The sequence below is a fragment of the Macrotis lagotis genome, chromosome 6, assembly GCF_037893015.1.
Source record: "Macrotis lagotis isolate mMagLag1 chromosome 6, bilby.v1.9.chrom.fasta, whole genome shotgun sequence".
Taxonomy (NCBI): Eukaryota; Metazoa; Chordata; class Mammalia; order Peramelemorphia; family Peramelidae; genus Macrotis; species Macrotis lagotis.
Genome location: NC_133663.1, coordinates 95,499,629 through 95,512,784, shown reverse-complemented (window position 1 = coordinate 95,512,784; position 13,156 = coordinate 95,499,629). Strand labels below are relative to the sequence as shown.

Below are 13,156 nucleotides of genomic sequence, written 5' to 3'. Positions count from 1 at the left end.
AATACTCAAAGGTCTCTGCTGCAGCTTAATAGGATAAACTTTGGCAGAAAATGACTAGGATAGCTTATATCATTTCATTCTGAAGAGACAGAAGAAGGGATTTTTGCCAAAAGATATAAGTCAAGGATCAAGTATGCCAGGTTTGGGGAGAAGATAAATTGATATCACCAAAAACATCACAGTACCTAATAATAGCCTTTTAAAAAGGCTATTATAAGAGTTTGACAAACTCTTACCATCTCTTTAATCACTTCCATTTCTTCACTTCTGATGAGGGGTTTCATGTGATGGAAAAAGAACAGAGTTAAGAATTCTGGTCCCAGCCACTGCTGTGTACTGCTTCCTATGACAGGAGGCTCTGCCAAGGCAATGATCCGGAAGGATGGGTGGATAGGATAGATGAACCTAAAGGGAAGGTTTAGAGAAAATTACATTTGCCTCCCACTTTTTTGAGTTGTGAAACCAAGTCTCTACTTGCTGGAGAAATGCAAGCATGAACAAAACATGTTATACTGCATCTGAGTCAAAATTCTTATTCCGAGTATATTCTTTGAAAAACCAACTAAGTCAAAAAAGAAAAAAAAAGAACAAAGAGTAGGAAGGTAAGATTAAATGAAAAAAAAATTACTGCTTGCAATTCTGTTACTATAGCCAATAAAGCAAATTCACATTCTTGAATTATATTTTGAAACTCATAAATCCCAAAGGATTTATACTGTTTCTGTTTTTTCCATAAAACAGCTTTTTTTCTATGAAGTCTCCTTGGAATATAACCATCACCTAATTTTACAACCATCATACCAAATCTCTTCTCACATTAAAATTATCCTCAATTCAGATATTCTAATTCCTAAGCATAGCATATCCCCCCAAGAGGTTTAAGACAGCCAAAAAGAAAATAAACACAGAAGCAATTATTATGGTAGCAAAGAAATGAAAACACATTTGATGCCCACAGATTAGAGAATGGCTACACAAATTGCTGTACACTGAGGTAAAAGAATATTATGGCTCCATAAGAAAAGATGGATAGGAGGAAATCACATAAGCCCAAGGAGACAGATGAACCACAAGCAGAGTTGAGCTGGTGTGGCAAATTCTATTTCAGACAAAATGACAGTTAAAAAAATACATACTGCTGGGCAAGTCACTTAACCCCATTGCCTTGCAAAAGGCAAAACAAAACAAAAAAGAAATTTTAAAAAATAGATACTGTAAAGAGACTGTAAAGAAACTATGCTTAAAGACACTCTAGAAAATGAAACAATATCAACATTAAATACATATTACATGACAAATAATAAAACCAATAGCATTCATGAAGCACTTTAAAGTTTTCAAAATACTTTATAAACTTGAATTTAATGGAAAATTCACAGAAATTATGGGGAAAAGGTTCTTACAAAGATTGCAGTCCTTTAGAGATAAGGATTCAGATGCTAGAAGCTGTCTTTCCATTGTCATATACTTCCCAAATATTACAAGAGGTAACAGTCTCTCTTGATTTAAAGTGTAAAACTCTAAGAATTATACTTAACTGAACTATTAAGATAGCTATCTAATAAAACAACAATTACAATTATCTTCAATATGCCTTGTTCATATGTATACAATTCTCACAGGAGATATTGACGAAAATAAAAATCTGAACAAAATATTAGAAAAACTGCATTTAGAGATTACTGAATAAGATTAATAAGTCAGATTCCTATGTATCAATATGTGATACACCATTATAAAAATTGGCCCCTTTTTATTTTTTTTTGTTTTGGGGGGTTTTTGCAGGGCAATGGGGTTAAGTGACTTGCCCAGGGTCACACAGATAGGCATTTATTAAGTATCTGGGGCTGGATTTGAATTCAGATCCTCCTGACTCCAGGTGTTCTATCCACTGCACCATGTAACTACCCCAAAATTGATTTATGAAATTAATCAATCGAGAAAACAGAAATATTAAAGGTATCGTTTATAGAAAATAAGGTCATAAATCTCTAATTGAATAAAAAGATTTTAAAAAGATGTTTTATAGTAAATAATTAACAAGTTATAATAGAAAAATATTTGCTTCGATTGTATCACAGAAAAAATAAATATTTATATTAAAGAAAATTATAACAATTAGTCAGTATCCAGAAATTTCTAAGTTGGATCTAAAACTATCTTTTATCAGAAAACTTATATCTCTAGATACATATTAACAAAAGACAGCAAGAAGACCAATTAACTGAACATGCCATTTTAAGGGCCAGAAATTATCAATTTTATATATTATATATATATTTTTCATACTTAATTTATAATATGTATTATAAATTAAGTATGAAAATAATCTGAATAGTAAAAATAAATGAATGAAATAATAAATAGAAATAAAAATATTAGGAGATAAATTTAAAGCAAACTCTACTGATGTGATAAGGCAGTTAAAAACATTAGCTTGCTTCATTTTTTTTAGGAGGAAAACCAAATAATTACAAAATAAAATGAGAAGCGAAGATTCCTATAAAGAAGAAATAAAAGAAAATTATCAGAAGGAAAAGTCACATTATTTGGTAAAATCCCTGAAAACTTAAATGAAATGATAATTCTAAAAATATGTGTGAAAATATACAATCTAAACAACTTAATCTCAAAAAGATAAATTAAATCATAGATAAATAAACTCCAAATAAAATTTTGCTGGTCAAGGATTTATAGGTTAATTTCCCCCAAACTTAAAGATCAAATATTTTCTATGTTATAAAAACAAATTTCACAAATAGAGAAGGTTATAGGGCAGTCAGGGTACTGGATAGAGTACCAGCCCTGAAGTTAGGAGGACCAGAGTTCAAATCCAGCCTCAGACACTTAATAATTACCTAGCTGTGTGATCTAGAGCAAGTCAATTAACCCCATTGCCTTGCAAAAAAAAAAAAAAAAAACCCCAACAAAAATGAAACAAATTAGAGAAGGTTAGGTCCCTTACCAAATCCTGGCATTGAAACAGGATGAGCAAAATAAGGAGGAAAAACTATAAATTAGTAACAGTAACACTAATAAAATACTAATGCAAAAATATTAGAAAAGAAATGAAGGCAAAAATATTAGCAAAGAAACGAAGGCAAAAAATGAATATCTTTATTACAACTAGTTGGATTTATACCAATAATGTAAGCACCATCCAATTCTAGGAAAACAATAAATTCAATTTTTCATATTAGCAACAAAATAACAAAATTGAACTAGTTATATTACTAAGTGCAGAAATCTTTTTTCTTTTTTTTTCTCTTTAGTTTTTGTAAGGTAACGGGGTTAAATGGCTTGCCCAAGACCACACAGCTAGGTAATTATTAAGTGTCTGAGGCTGGATTTGAACTCAGGTACCTGACTCCAGGGCCAGTGTGCTCTATCCACTACGTCACCTAGCCACCCCTAAGTGCAGAAATCTTAAACAAAACAACATTCGTTTCTATTAAAACTACTTAAAACTATAAGTACTCTAATCAAAGGCATTTATGTAAAATGAAGAACAAATATTAATTACAATAAGGAAACATAGAATGCACTCCACAAAAGATTATGGTTGCAAAGCATGAATGCCCCATTGCTTATTATTTGACAAGGAAGGGAATAAGCATGGGCAAAGATGAGGCAAAGCCAGGGTTCAGAGATAATTTGATGATCAAAAATATTAATTAAGATAACTAAATACTCAAGTAGCAAAATATAAAATAAATTCATAAAACCATTAACTTTTCTGTATATTGCCAATAAAACACAGGATATAGGGCCAAAAACAGGAAGGGAAATTCTATTAAAGATAACATATATGGGAATCAAACTACCAAGACATCCAGAATTCACATCAGAGATGTGAATCCTTCTCACTTTTCCTTACATTGTAAGGATATCCTATGAAGCACTCTGGCTGCCCACCAGTCATTCCTTTCCTTTGTCATGTTACTATTGGGGGTTGCTGTTTACCAGCCATCTCTTCCTTTTGACATGTTACCATTGGGGGGTATTCTATATTGCAAACCATTCACACTAATCACAAGCTTCTCTATTGCCCTGAGTGATATTCATTGTTAATAATTTGATGACTATTGTATCCCCATGTCTTGGTTCCATCTGATAATCTTGGTAAAATGGTTCTATTAAGATAGGACTTAGATTCCATCATAAGTTCAGGGTCATTAAAAACAGCTGTGTAACTTCTTGAAGTTAATCAAGTCATCAGTCTAATGTCTCCTTCTTGTGCTTTAATTAACAAAACTAGAAGACAAGGTAAACTACTCCTTGGGTACTCCTTGGAGAAAAAAGTAATGAATATTTAGAGTTGTTTTATTAAAAAAAAAGGCAAAATGTCATATTTTTCACTGGCTCTCTGGTTATCAAGTATTTCAGTGCTGATGACAAGTATTTTAAAAAGACCATTATGAAAATGATTTCAGCTTATATATCTAAATTAGTTCCATATATATCTGAATTAATTCCTTTTGGAGCCCATAATCAGAGAAACCTGCTGTAAATTCTGTCCCCTGTTTCTCTTCTAATTTTAACTACATTTGATTTGTTTGAAAAATTTTAACTTGATGGAATCAAAATGATAAAAGGCAATTTCTTACATGTTTATGGTATGACTTTTTATATATGTAGATCATATAGTCATTTGTTGAAATGTGGTGTGAAGTAATGGTCTGAAACTAATTTCTGTCACTTTTTCAAGTAGTTTTGTCAAAATCTAAGTCCTTCTCTCAGTAACTAAAAATCTTTAGATTTATCAAACACTAAGCTATTGTAATTGTTTGCATTTGTATGCAGTATACCTAATAGTAATTCCAGTGAATAACCTCTAAATTGGTAAAAGTCATTACTAAATTACTGAAATGAATACTGATTTTACAGTATTGTTTGAAATCTGGTACTCATAAAATCTAAACTTCCCCCTTTTTATTGTTACCTTTAAGATTCTTGACATTTTATTTCTCCATAGGAATGTCATTATTATTTTTTCTAGTTCTATGAAAACAGTCATTTAGTAGTTTGATTGGTTTAGGACTGAAGAGATAAACTTAGATAGTTCTGTCATTTTTATTACTGTCTCATGTTATCTTTTAACATTACTTAGGTCTGTTTTTATTTCTGCAAAGATTATGCTATAGTTGAATTCCTATAGTTGCTTGAATATATCTTGATAGTTATACTCCCATTTTATAACTTTTGTTGTTATTTAGAATGGAATTTCTTTCTAGCTCTTCCTGCTGAGTTATGGTTTAATACATAGGATTTATTTTATATTAAAATATAAATTGCTGTCTCAATTTTTTTATCTTGGTCTGGAATCGGTACATTATGGTTCTATATTGCTATATCTACTATCTATCTCTCTTTCCAAGCTAGATTATTTTCCTTAAAATATTTATATGAAATGCTATTAGGCTGGTATTGTTCAGTTGTTTCAGTCATGTCCAACTCTTGGATTTTTCTTGGCAAAGATGTTGAAATTGCTTGCCACTTACTTCTGTAGTTCATCTTACACATGAGAAAACTGAGGCAAACAGGATTAAATGACTTGCCCAAGGTCACACAGCTATTAAGTATCTGAGGTCAGAATTGAAATTAGGACTTCAGCCTTGGCACTCTATCTACTGTGCCACCTAGTTGTTCTGCTTTTAGGTACATTTGTGTTGGGGCAGCTAGGTGGCACAGTGGATAACTGACCTTAGAAGTCAGGAAAAACAGAGTGTGAGTCCATCCTCAGAAACTTGCCACTTACTAGCTGTGTGACCTCAGGCAAGTCACTTAATTCTGATTGCCCTACATCCAGGGCCATCTCCAGTCATCCTGATTTATATCTGGCCACTCAGACAACTGAGGCTGGTGACTTAGCACAGCACCACCTCACTCAAATCCAATTCATGAACTTGTCATGACATCCCTTCTTTGATGTCCATGGATTGTTTGAGAATGAAAGACAAACATCATCACACTTGTATCAAGTATTATTGATTCATTATATCATTATAGAACATTGAAGTCTAATGCAATTTTCTTTATCCCATCTCTTCTTATTCACTATAAAATTATATGAAATAAGAATTAAACTCCTGCTTTTTGGAGTTCAGCTTAAGAATATATTTTGTTCCATTCTTTCAGATTTGACTCCATGTGAATTCCTGTTTTTTCAAGTTTTTTTTAAAAAACCACAAATTATCATATTGTTTCCTAATTCCATGTGCTATTTATTCTATTCCATTTAATGAGTTAGTTTATAACATTCATGCTCATATATTGAAATATTCTTTTCTCTATCCTGTCCTCTTGTAGTTTTTCCTCTTTGCTCTCATCTACCTTTCTTAACAAATAAGAAAATTGTAAGAGTGTTTTTTGGTAAATACTTGTGATCAATAAACAAAACAGCTTTTTTTTTGGTAGCTCTTTCCTTGTCTTACTTACAATTGCAAGTTTTTCTTTTCTCTTCTATTTCTCTTTCTTTCTTTCTTTCTTTCTTTCTTTCTTTCTTCCTTCCTTCCTTCCTTCCTTTCTTTCTTTCGGTTTTTGCAAGGCAAATGGGGTCAAGTGGCTTGCCCAAGGCCACACAGCTAGGTAATTATTAAATGTCTGAGGCCGGATTTGAACTCAGGTACTCCTGACTCCAGGGCTGGTGCTCTATCCATTGTGCCACCTAGCTGCCCTCTTCCATTCCTTTTAATGTCATTTTCATATTCCTCTCTCTACAAAACTTGAATTTATTTTTTATTACATTTATTATCTTGCCAATCCCATCTGCCCTCTTGGATACCTCTCCTCTCCTTACTCTTGTCCCCACCTATATACTTTCTGAGTTTTGTGCATTTCTATACCAAAATCTCTCAGTGTATGTAACTATTGGTATCTATATATATGTATGTGTATATATATATATATATATATATATATATATATATATATATATATATGACTGTATTCAATCTTCCTTTGAATGAAATGTCCAAATGAAAACTGAAAGGTCAATTTATGTGATGTTCATTCCTCTGACATTTTCCTCTATAATTATATACCCTTCATGAGTATGTGACTTCTCTCCCTTTCCTTCTCCTTTCCCCACCCAAGTATAGTCCCCTGTCCCTCCTAACAGAAACACCCATAAGACTTTTGTCATTTTTATGTTTCTCTATGATCTTTAAAAAATAATGGGCTTCTTGGGAGATATTCTCTATTCACTCAGTTAAATTTTAACTGCTCATATTTCTTTTCATTTCCATTTCAAAAGATCTATGCAGATCTAGTCTTTGCATGAGAATTATTTAGAAATCCTGTCTTCTACAGCTTGCCCCTGATGGTCAGCTACTATTGCCACAAACAGCATTAGCTCTTTCTTTTATCCTTTGGTCTGATGCAACTGGTACTAAGTGGACTCTTTCTCACTTTCCAGAATGGCCCTACAATCCGTTTTCCATTTACCCAGTCTGTCTATCTCAAGATTCCATAGGATTTGGTGGTGGTGGGCTTCTGAATGGAGGAATGAATCTTCAGGAGACTCAATTCATCTCTATTTGTTTTCAGACATATTTCTAGATCTCAGAGGAGTGACAGTAGTGGGGGATCTGGGAAGCACATTTCCACCTTACTATAATTCTGCTAATATTGGCTGTCCTGATCCATGTCTCTGAATTTTAGCAATCAGTACCAACAGAAAGCTTTACAAGTGAGCTGTGCCCTAACTAAGAAATCAAAGACAACAATATTAGAGTTAATTGCCCATTCTTTCACAGACTGTTCCAACATTTTCAATTTGTTCTAGCAAAACTTAAAACAGCTTATCAATACCCTTTCAACTGAAGTTTTTAATTTATTTTGTTTCTAAGTACTAAATTTTGCATTTGTGTATAATGCTAAAATTTAAAATTTTGAATTATAAATTTTTATAATTTTATTGGTTTCATTGTGAAGTGTTAATCAAAGACAAAACTGGAAGGGAACATAATTGGAAAATGGTTATTTGAGCTTGGTGGACAAATATCCTTTATTCTCATCTGAAGTAGTCATTAAAGTAAAATTTGAACAAACTCCTTGGAGAAATAAAAAAAGAGAATATATCTTAAAAATAATGTCAAACAAGGACAGCTAGGTAGCACAGTGGATACTTTTGCATGTAATAAATTATTAATAAATTAAGAGTATATTTACCTGTTTAACTTATACTGTATATCATCTAAAACCCAATACCTAAGTGATGCTTATTTTTCTGAACACATATTGCTCTGACAATCAGTTTATTAGGTATCTTCTTCTGCAATGCACCTGCAGATAAGCTGTGTGGGAAGGAAAGTCTACATACCTACATGCTCTCCAACTACAGAACTCTTTACTAGATGCTCTAGCTTTTCAGATCTCATTGGAAAAAGAAACAAGTTATGGTAGAGGAGACTCAGTTTAGGTCTACTAGCAAGAGGAAAGGGGTAAATCCATACTAGGTTTCGGCATGATGAATCTCTGGACAAAACAATACCTCTATCCAAACTACTACAGAAACCAAGGGAAATGTTTATATATAAAAATCAACTAATATATTAGCAAAATAAAAACCATTCAAGAATGAGTGGTGAATGAAAGTAACTGAAACCATATCATATTTGGATTGTTTGAAAGAACTGTGGATGTGTTACAACAATAATGGTATGAACAGAAGCCCTGAAATTTGGAGATAACTGGTGTGGAGAAACAATTGCTGGAACTTGCTGTGAAGCCATCTAGGTGGTACAATGGAAAGAGCGTTTGAAGAGAGTAGTTTGAATCTTGCATCAGCCACTTATTATAATAATAGTAATATCTAATATTTATAAAATGCTTAGAAAATACTTGCTGATTGACAAGGCCCAATAACTGCAGTTATTCAAGACAGATATGCAATATATATACATAAATATATGTATATATATATAAAATTGGAAAAATATTATGGCCTTATTTATCTTATTTATTTTAACTTTTATCTTAACTACTAGAAAGACTCCAGAAACAAACAGAATTGAACTTCCTTTGGATTTACTTGGAAATATTATTGCTGTTTGTCCTTCATATTTTTTTTTTTAGGTTTTTGCAAGGCAAATAAGGTTAAGTGGCTTACCCAAAGCCATACAGCTTGGTAATTATTAAATGTCTGAGGTCATATTTGAACTCATGTACTCCTGACTCCAGGGCCAGTGCTCTATCCACTACACCAACTAGCCGCCCCTTGTCCTTCATTCCTGAAGAAGACCATGGCATTGGAGAGATGGTACCATGACATGCAAGAAAATCGGATTGCAGTGAAGGGGAGGAGGCTGTGCAAAGTCTCATGCCTCACTCTCATCCTCTGGAGCCATCTTGGCCCAGTGGCCAAATATGGATAAAGACAATCTATGGATCCAGTTGGAGACCTTGACTTTATTAAACTAACATCTTTTCCAGGTCTCAGTAAATTCTAAAAGAAGATACAAAGTTCTAAACAAAGAGTCATCCTTTCAGCATATCAACTTGATCAGGGAACTCTGCAGATCAAGGCTGAATTTGGTTCTTTCAATACATCTCAATATTGATTTTTTTCCCCTGTCTGTTATTCCTGTTTTAGCTACAACAGCAGCAACTAAAATGGAGTTGAAGCATGGAAAATACCTGATCCTGAAAACAGCTGTCTTTGAAAAGACAAAATAAGGGGAATCAGCTAAGAACTGCCAGCTACAATCTGAATCACTTATGAGACAAACCTGCACTATAATTCTGGGAGCTGTTCCTGCAGGTGCTTCCATCTAAAGAACTATTTATGATCATTAAAAATAATTTTTTCATTCATTCACAAAAGAAGGATGTGAAGTAAAACATTCTCACATTTAATTCATCCCAGGATATCTGCAAGAATTACATCCTTCCACTCTTCCTAATAGGACCTGGCACATTTTCCCACCATGAGTTGCTGCTTAGCTCCTTTGAGAAGTCATGTGGCAGTAAGTAAAGAGTGCTGAATGTCAAGTTCATTTAATTCAATTCCTCATTTATTAAATTTCTAATATGTACAAATTAGGTAGAATGTGTTGAGCGTTGGAGATATAAACATAAAATGGTAAACAATCTGTCTTCAACTTATATTGTTCTGGAAGGAGGGAACATTACAACATACAAATATATGAGTAAAGGCAAGACAGCACTAATAACGGAGGAAGAGATCTTAACAGAGAAAGCAACACCTGAACCAAAGCTTGAAGTATTCTAAAGTATTCTAAAAAGCACAAGTAAAGAGAAAGAACATTCCCCAAGGGGAGACCAGCCATGCAAAGGCTTTGGATTACAGAAGATGGAATGTGGAGTGCAGTGAGCAACCAGTAAGCCAGTAATATATACATAGAAATAGGTAGAAATTAAATTGTAAAATGTTTCATATGTCATACTGAAGGATATTTTATCCAAGTGGCAACTGTAAACCCCTGAAGATTTCTGAGCAGGGACATTACAAAGTCAGGCTTGCATTTTAAGATTATTACCTTAGCAGCTGTGTGAAGGATAAATTAGAGAGAAGATACTGGCAAAAGACCGACCAATTAAAAAATTATTTCAATATCTCAGATGAGAAATAAGGAGGACGCGGAGCAGGAAAGTGATGGATGTAAGGGACATTTGATAAGACTTGACAACTGATTTAACACTGAGGAAGGGATTTGGGTCAAAGAGTCAAAGATTACTCTAAGTGTACAAACCAGGGTGATGAAAAAGAAAGTTGCACTATTATCAAGACTAGGAAAGTTTCAAGGAAGAGAGGTTTTAGAACAGAAAATAATGAGTTCCTTTTGGGAAATGCTGAGTTTGAGAGTCAATGAACAGTTAATGATGTGATTCATGTATGAACAATTCATGAAAGTTTATCAAATTAAGTTTATTAGGGAGTAGAAGTTCAGGAAATAGGAGAATGATCTTTGAAGTTGGCTTTTTCAAGAAGTTAATAAAAAAGAATGTTAATAAAGAGATATAAAGTAATACTATCTCCCACCTTCTCCCTACACCATGAGTTCTACAAGGACGGTTTAAGGGAGCTAGAACATTTAGCAATCTCTCTGACCTCAAGGTTTTAAGACATACAAATTTATTACCCAAACTAAATTCTGTTAACTATTACCAACCAAGCCCTGGGATGTTCTCCCTCCTTTTTCAATGAGTTCAGTTCCAGGCTGACAGTCTTCATCTCTGCCCCTAACTCATGCTCTCAGTCCAGGGGACTTTGACATAAATATCAATGTTCCCTTACATATTTTAAACTCCCAATTCCTCAGTCTTCTGAAGGTAGATTTATTCCCTCACTACACTTCCACTACACAAAAGAATAGTTGCTACTTTGATTCTATCAACACCCATAAGTTTTAACATTCTACATTTGAGAACTCAACATTTTCTTTATACAAATATGATCTTTTATATTTTCATCTCTCTCTCTCTCTCTCTATGCCCTATTCATCCCAAATGTACTCTTCATCTTCAACATATCCTCTTAACTTCTCATCTCTAGTGTTGTACACCACCCTCAAGTCTAGTTATATCCTCTTCACTTCCCAACCTCAACCCTTTGGTGAACCAGTTCAATTCTACAATATGTTCTATTCTTAAATTCCTTATTTTCATATCTTACTACTGATCAGTCCCTGTCAAAACCCATTCCCATCTTACTCCCACTATCAATTGTCACTCCTATATACATGTTACTAAACCCAACTGAAGGAAATCATAAATTGACAGAATCAAGTAAAAATTACTATAACTTTCTAATTGACTCCCTATCCCACTTAAACCACAGCAGCTGTTCCAAACCTTCCTTTCTTTTTTTAGGCTTCCCTTATTACCAACTCTCCTCTTTTAGCTGATGATTTCACCTTATACTTCACCCAATTTAAGGCAATCCAACAAGAGATTCTTCTTCCCTCCTCATTTCATATTTCTCAGATGTCATCCCGCCACTATCTCTATTACTCAAATCTTTGATAATAATAAAGTAGTGCTACTGCTTTCGAAGTTCACCTTCTCTATTGGTACCCTTGATCTTATCCTTTTCACCTTTTCCAATAGCTTAGTCTACCATCACCCATTCTCCCTCTTTAAACACCAATCTCTGTCTGCTACTTCCTTTCATGCTGTCTACAAACACATTCAAGTATCATTGTTAAAACAAACAAAAAAAAACTTCATAAGACCATTTTCCTATTTAGCTTTCTTCCTTTTCTCAGGAAAACTCCTTGAAAAAGATTATCTACACTGGCTTTCTTTGCTTCTCTTCCCTATCCTCTCTTCTAATGTTTTGCAAGCAGGCTTCTGACTTCATTACTCAACTAAAATTGGTTTCTCCAGGAAAATAAAAACTGTGATCTCTTAATTGATAGATGTAGTGGTCTTTTCTCTAACTTTCTACTTCTTAATCTTTTTGTTGTATTTGACACTCCTGACTACATTCTCCTGCTCGTCTCACTCCCTATGAGTCTCCTTTGCTGGATCTTCATCCAAACAATGAACCCTAACTTGGATGTCCTTTTAGGCTCTGCTTTATGTCCTTTTCTCTTTTCTCTTTCCATACCAATCTTCCTCCTGGACTCTACTACTGAATTGTCAACTGTGTTTTAGATATTTCAATTTGGATATCTTATAGGCATCTGAAATTCAAAATATCAAAATCAGAACTCATCTTACTACCTACCCCTTCTAAACTTTCCTTCCCTGTTTAAGAGGCAACACCTCCTAGGTTCAAAAAATTGGTGCTATCTTCAAATCTTTTCTCATGTTCACATAGTATGTCCAAACAGGTGCAGTCTTGAAATTTTCTTCTCTACTACATTCCTCAGACATATCACCTTTTCTCCACTAACACTGCTACTACCCTTGGTTCAGAATTTTACCATTTCACACACAGACTCCTTATCATAAATCTCTCTTTAATTCAGTTTTAATTCAGTTTTCACAATGATCCTCCTAAAGCATAGGTCTGACCATGACACCCTACTTCTCAATGACTGCCAGTAATGGTTACCTGTTACCCTCAGGATTACATATAAACTCTTCTATTTGGCACTTAAAATTCTTCATAATATAGCCCCTTTCTAACTTTCCAGTTGTTTTACACATTACTCCTAAATATAAATACTCAAAAAATCTAACCGTA

At 33.6% G+C, this 13,156-nt stretch overlaps 1 protein-coding gene and 1 long non-coding RNA gene across 2 annotated transcripts in view; one reads left to right on the top strand and one right to left on the bottom strand.

Annotated features, from left to right (window-relative positions):
* The window catches only part of LOC141491122 (uncharacterized), a 48,876-nt gene extending 38,926 nt beyond the window's left edge, over positions 1-9,950 (top strand). Inside the window, exon 3 of the long non-coding RNA XR_012469465.1 lies at positions 9,596-9,950. This is a non-coding gene — a long non-coding RNA (uncharacterized LOC141491122). The remainder of the gene's footprint in view (positions 1-9,595) is intronic.
* VWA8 (von Willebrand factor A domain containing 8) overlaps positions 1-13,156 on the bottom strand; it is a 469,402-nt gene that overhangs the window by 306,855 nt on the left and 149,391 nt on the right. Inside the window, exon 15 of the mRNA XM_074191741.1 lies at positions 237-405. Coding sequence (XP_074047842.1) covers positions 237-405 — 169 coding nt within the window. The remainder of the gene's footprint in view (positions 1-236; positions 406-13,156) is intronic.